At 39.1% G+C, this 5,661-nt stretch overlaps 1 protein-coding gene across 1 annotated transcript; it reads right to left on the bottom strand.

Moving 5' to 3' along the window:
* Nucleotides 1–546: 546 nt before the first annotated feature.
* On the bottom strand, nucleotides 547–2,610 carry LOC104590268 (early nodulin-like protein 18). Its single transcript, XM_010248857.3, has 2 exons — nucleotides 2,288–2,610; nucleotides 547–1,196 (listed from the first exon to the last, which is right to left on the bottom strand). The coding sequence occupies exons 1-2, from the start codon at nucleotides 2,487–2,489 to the stop codon at nucleotides 703–705; spliced, it is 696 nt and encodes a 231-aa protein (XP_010247159.1). The 5' UTR covers nucleotides 2,490–2,610; the 3' UTR covers nucleotides 547–702.
* Nucleotides 2,611–5,661: the final 3,051 nt, after the last annotated feature.

The raw sequence follows: 5,661 nt of genomic DNA, 5'->3' as shown, positions 1-5,661 counted from the left end.
AAAATCTGGTTTTGGGGAAAACCGGAACCGGTCACCCGGTCCGGTTTCCGGTTCCAATATTCACAGATATGCACAAAATTGGGCCCCATCGCTCATGGACGCCGGCTTGCAGTGAAGTGGCCGGTGGGATGCTTCTGGAGAGCTCGGTGGAGAAGAGAGGAAAAAATGGGAGGGAGGTCAAAATTCCAAATGACTGAAAGAAAGGTGTTTTGTCCTTTTGTGTCTGGTTGAACCAAATTATTTCAGTTGACGTTAGTGTTGCTGACGTGCTTGTTTTTCGTTGGTGGGTTCACGCTTCCCGTGAACCCACGGGTTCACAGGATGCAAACTCCCGTCTGTGGCCCATAGTTTCTTGTATTGGCCAGCAATGAAAATCCCTTTCTCACATGTCCCATGTTACAAAGATGACTTGTTTAGTTGGTAACGCCAGTACATCAATTCCCTACCTCACAGTCTCATGTTACCCTTTCTTTGAAAAGAACAGCCAAACAACTCACCCATGTGCGTGTATCTTCTCTTTTTCATGTCTTACTGAAAACATTATCATCAAATTAATTCTTTAATATCATTATCAAGCAAATTATATATGTAAACTGTTGAATCACAGTGATACAAGTGTAGTACTATACAACGTACAAGAGCACAAGACATCCCCCAAAGCAAATAAAGAAATGAATGAACAAATAAAGAAATGAAATCATCCTAAAAGGCAAGAGCTAACCCTAAAACAAAAACCCAATTGAGCTTCCCCTCCAATGTCCTTAGATTCATGGATATGGAAGCAGACCCTGATGTAGCTTTAACATCTCCCTCCTCCTCCTTAGGGTTGTTAAAATTTGATGGAACTGCAATGTCCGGTGTTGGATTATTATCTTCGTCGCCACTGCTCACCGGAGCTGGAGCTTCATCAGATGGGTCCTTGAGACTATCAGGCAATCCTTGGCCATGTGTGACATTTATCATGAAATGTTGTCCGTTTTTGCATTGTTCCCCATCATAATCACTAGAAAAGAAGTATGTCATTCCTTCTTTGACTAGAGGCACAGCTACTGATACTGGGTGAGGAGTTACTGAATTTGGATCTGAAGATGACCATTGGATAGTATCATCTTGTTCGGAATCATCAAAATCGCAGAGGTTGTATGTTGTGAGGTTGTATGTTTGGACAACCGAATGGTTATTATCAGTGTTGAAAACTGCATTAGAGAAAAGCAACAACTTAAGTAAAAAGGCTATGGATGGGCAAGGATGATACTTGACAGTAAATAATCTAGAATTAAGACAAGTCTTAGGGGCTTGTATGATTTTGACTGGATTTCATTCATGAGTTGGTGAGCTCTTTAATGGCTGAATAATTTGAATTTGGGTTTATTACTATACCCTAGATATTTGATTACTTAATTATGTTATCAACAAAAACACAAATCAACAAGTCATTCAATTCAGGCTCTTCAGCCGCTACTAAATGGCCCCTTTAGACTGTAAAGAAGGTCATTATATTTCAAGTGAACTGGAAATTAGCAGAACAGATTCTGACCCACCTCTCGTTTCATCTCCACTGTGCACCATGAATACAGCTATGAAACTTGATAGATTGTCTTTACACTCCACAAGTGATTAGACTGGAACATAATCGCCATTTATAATCTAGGCCTTGGAAAATTATTTCATAACCAAATATTTCTATCTACAAACATTGGATGGAATTCTCTGTAATATGAAAATATAATCATCAAGAGAACATTAAGATGCATTTACAGAGATGATAAATAAAAACAAATCACACAAGCATGCCTACAAAACAAGAATTGGAGCAAAAGAAAACTGGAAAATACTGCCATTTCCTAGCTAGCAGAAGAATAGAAATATCTAATGTAAATGCTAGGTAGTAGGTCTTCTCTCTCTCTTTCTCTCTCTCTCTCTCTCTCTCTCTTCAGAAGCTTCTCTTGATTTAAAAAATTGTATGTTTCAAAAATATAGAGAAAATATAGCAGTAAAATGAAAAGTTCCTCAAGTGGGTAGATAGAATTGTTCATATAAGAGTGCCATTTCAAGGCCGCAGTACAGTTTTACAGAGTCAGATACAAATTACTTCAAATGAGTATAGAACCTTTTTTCCTGCAAAGGTAGAGGCGGAAATTTTCACAGTTTTCATGTTTTTTCTTTTCAATTAGAAGAGGAAAGACCGTAAAAGCAAGACCAATCAACTAAAATAGGGAATATTGCAATAAATAGTTACAGAAAGATGCAAACATTGAACTGTAATTTATAGCTTTTGTGGGCTTACTTAGAAAATCTCCCAAGCTGAAGTTCTTCCCAGCAACCCATTTCTGGTAGTCCACCTTGGGGTTTTCGAGCTTGTCATACCAACCCGAGGAGTCGCCCACAGTGTAGTTCTTGTAAGCTTCAACAGATACCGAAAAAGTGAAGATCAGTACAAAGAAGAGGAAGAAGGCTAGAAGATTTCTGTGAATTCTTCTCTGCTCCATCTTCGTTTGGGGTTTGAGAGACTGAAGACAAGACGGAGATGGACCTTTTGAAGAATAAAGAGAACGAATCGAAGACGATAGAAAGCTTTGTTTTCGACATGACCATCCATTCCGTCATAATTACCCAACTGTACCCTTCTGGCTTTCTAGTTGGGATTGTTAAGGAAATGTTTGGTTGCAGGTATAATTCTGCCTTTAAACACTTTCAAATTTCAGACTAAACGAGGAAAAGCTTAATTTGAAGACAGTAAAGCCAGGACCTGCCAATTATATGGACAACTCGATTCAATCCTCACAAAACGGTGATAACACCGTATTCAGTCATTTGCAACCGTGTATTGAGAGGGATGGGATCTGCTCCTCACAACGGGGGCGCTTCATAGGTACATCCACCGTGTATTGTGAATATTTCCCGTGAATAATAACTAATAGAGGAGATGTTTCCAATGCATGGTTAGATGTACATGTGAGGTCGGTGTGAGACGCCTTGAGTAAGGAGCAGATCTGGTCTGTATTGAGAACATTTTCGTATTTATATATTTTTATTTATAGATAGATTCTTGATACATAACTGTAATTGGCTGTGCCTCCAAAAAAAAGAAAAAAAAAACTGTAAGTGGCTGTGAAGATGGTATAAATACCGTTTCGTGAGGACTGAATTCCATCTCATATTAGGATTGAATTAGGATAGATTTCGGAATTTGTGCTTTTAAAGCTCAAGCCCTAATTTTAGGCTTTGAACTTTGGAGTTTATATCTACCCCACCCAATACAAAGCGTGCCCTATAAACGTCCCACATATGCATCTCAGTTAGCATTGAGAACATCTCCTATACTTATCATTGGGAGATGTTTTCAATACACAGTTGGGATGTATTGTGGGAAGTTTTTGAAACACGCTCTCTGGGTGCAGATGTGAATTCTGAATTTTGGGGTTTAAAAATGTTTGAACTTTCAGATCATGTTATGAAAGAAAATTGTTATCAAATGCTCTAAAGTCAAAAATTCGTTTTCCATGAAATTTATATTCCCCATACGAGACCGGTCGGTTGAACCGGAAAGAACCATACCAGCTCTGAAAATTTGATACTTTAACTGCAAACAAGCACATTTCCAAGATTGGGCTCAACTTCTGATTGGTTCCATTCTTATAACACATGTTTTAATAATAGATTAATAGGTCACTTCAGAGCCAATTGTTGTAAAGCATATAACAGTTCATTCCGGATTTAGGCCCATTTAGTTGTTTGAGTCTGTAAATTGGACCCAGGTTTGGTTGATGTAAATTGAGCTCATTACTAGAGCCAAGATTGGAATAGACATACATATGCAACCAAACATTCTGGATAAGTGATAACCGATGAATGGTATTAAAGTAAAGAGTACTTCTTGATGCAAATTTTGCATTTCTTCGCTATATATGCAACAAGGTGGGGCCCAAGTAAAGAGTATTTCTTTAAATGACCCCCATGTCTATGTCTATAGGGAAAAGTTCTTTAGAAATGTATAAAACCGTTATTTTGCAGCAATCCTCAAAGTGAGGGACGTGTAAAGTAGTGTCAGGCGAAGAAGGGATCTATCATGTGATTATTGGTTGGAGCATTTGAATGATTGACTTTAGTACGCAATAAAAACTAGAACTAATGGCTTGGTGCGGTGTCGGTTGTCAATATTCCTACTCCACATCATTTGGTTCAAATACTTTAGGCTACAGGGAGGTCTGTGGTCCGCACCTTTAAGATCTGATCTCCTCCCTCTATCTTTTTGACCATCATATTTCAGTTAATTTAATTAATTCTTGATGGGCCTATCACCACTTTCGGATCGTAACTAAGATAAAACCTTGTAAAACTCGCATAGAAAGGCTGAATCTTGGATTAAAAGTGGTTTTTATTCTTTTTCAAGGATAGTGATTTAGGCGCATGTGGCAACGCCTAGGATGGCACCACATGGCATCGGCCGGATGCAATCCCAGTCGCCTATTACCAACTGTGAGCTTCGGGAAACTTATGGCCGGCTCAAAAAAGTGGAGTCGCCACCTATTTTTTAGAGGAAATGGACCCTCATTTTCACACTTGAAAGTTTAACTTTGGCTCTTTGATAGTGATTTCGTTCTCCACGAGAAAGGCACTGAATTGAAAGGTTTTGGATTCCAAAGATTGGGAGAGGGAAGGTGTTGAGCACCCCTCTCTCCAAGCTGCTATAGTTGAAGGGATGAGAGATCCATCATATGGATGGCCGAATCACATTCCCTATTTTAGAAAACTGTATTTTCAAAGATCAATCTTGAACCAAAATCAGACCAGATCTAAAACCAAAAGGGAGTGGAGGGTTATACCTGATACGAAGTAACAATAACCTCCAATGAAGGTGTTCATACCCAAGGATAGATCCAAAGATTGCTTCCACCGAAGACGACACGGTGCAGGATGAAGCAAAATCAACAAGATGGCTCTTTAGTAAGAACCTGATTCTTCAGCAAGAATCTGATGGAGGGCTAGTGAGCACGACTTCAGATTACCTTTTCTGTCAAAAGGTAATATCAAGAACTCTTCTTGATCGCTCTCACAGGTGGAGATCGAACTGGTATGGTGGAAGGAGCAGGAGAGAGCAAGAGCAGAAGACAAAAGTAGTCAAATTGTATGTTGTCCTCTCTCTTAAATCAGTAGACTAATGGATGAACTAGAGGTTCACCCTGCTCCTCTATTTATAACCTTAAAGAGAGGTTCTCCTAATCCTATTAGGAGTTTTCTAATCCAAATCTTGTATTTGGATCTGGACTCTCTTTAAGAGATAAGGATAATCCCTTGTCTTATTTGCATATAAAGATCAGCCCTCCTAATCTAATTAGGAGTTTCCTGATCCAAATCTTTATTTGAATCTGGACTCTCTGAGTGGATAGGGACAATCTCTTATCCTATCTACTGACCTAAATCCCAGAACTGCCTCTTTTTAATTAATCTAATTAAGCCAGTTCGAATTGGGCTATAGGCCCATTAAGTCTATGTGCTCACTTACCCTCCAAACTACTATCCAGTTGGATATCCTTGTATTGTGTGGGATCCAAACATTGATCTATACATCAGTCACATGGGTTCAGCCCAGCCTCTATTACAAGACCTGGCCGAATTCATTGTAGGAGATAGCGAACCCCTGAGTCCATCACCATGGGC

The sequence above is a fragment of the Nelumbo nucifera genome, chromosome 2 (genome assembly GCF_055504915.1).
Source record: "Nelumbo nucifera cultivar China Antique chromosome 2, China Antique-T2T, whole genome shotgun sequence".
In the NCBI taxonomy this organism is placed as follows: Eukaryota; Viridiplantae; Streptophyta; class Magnoliopsida; order Proteales; family Nelumbonaceae; genus Nelumbo; species Nelumbo nucifera.
The sequence above is the reverse complement of the archived record's forward strand: the minus strand, read 5'-3'. Positions and strand labels throughout refer to the sequence as shown.

Excerpts from the sequence above, each read along its gene's own strand:
- LOC104590268 (XM_010248857.3), bottom strand. The coding sequence starts at position 2,489 with ATGGAGCAGAGAAGAATTCACAGAAATCTTCTAGCCTTCTTCCTCTTC. Across the intron at positions 1,197-2,287 it reads CAGCTTGGGAGATTTTCTAA|TTTTCAACACTGATAATAAC; the intron begins GTAAGCCCACAA and ends TCTCTAATGCAG.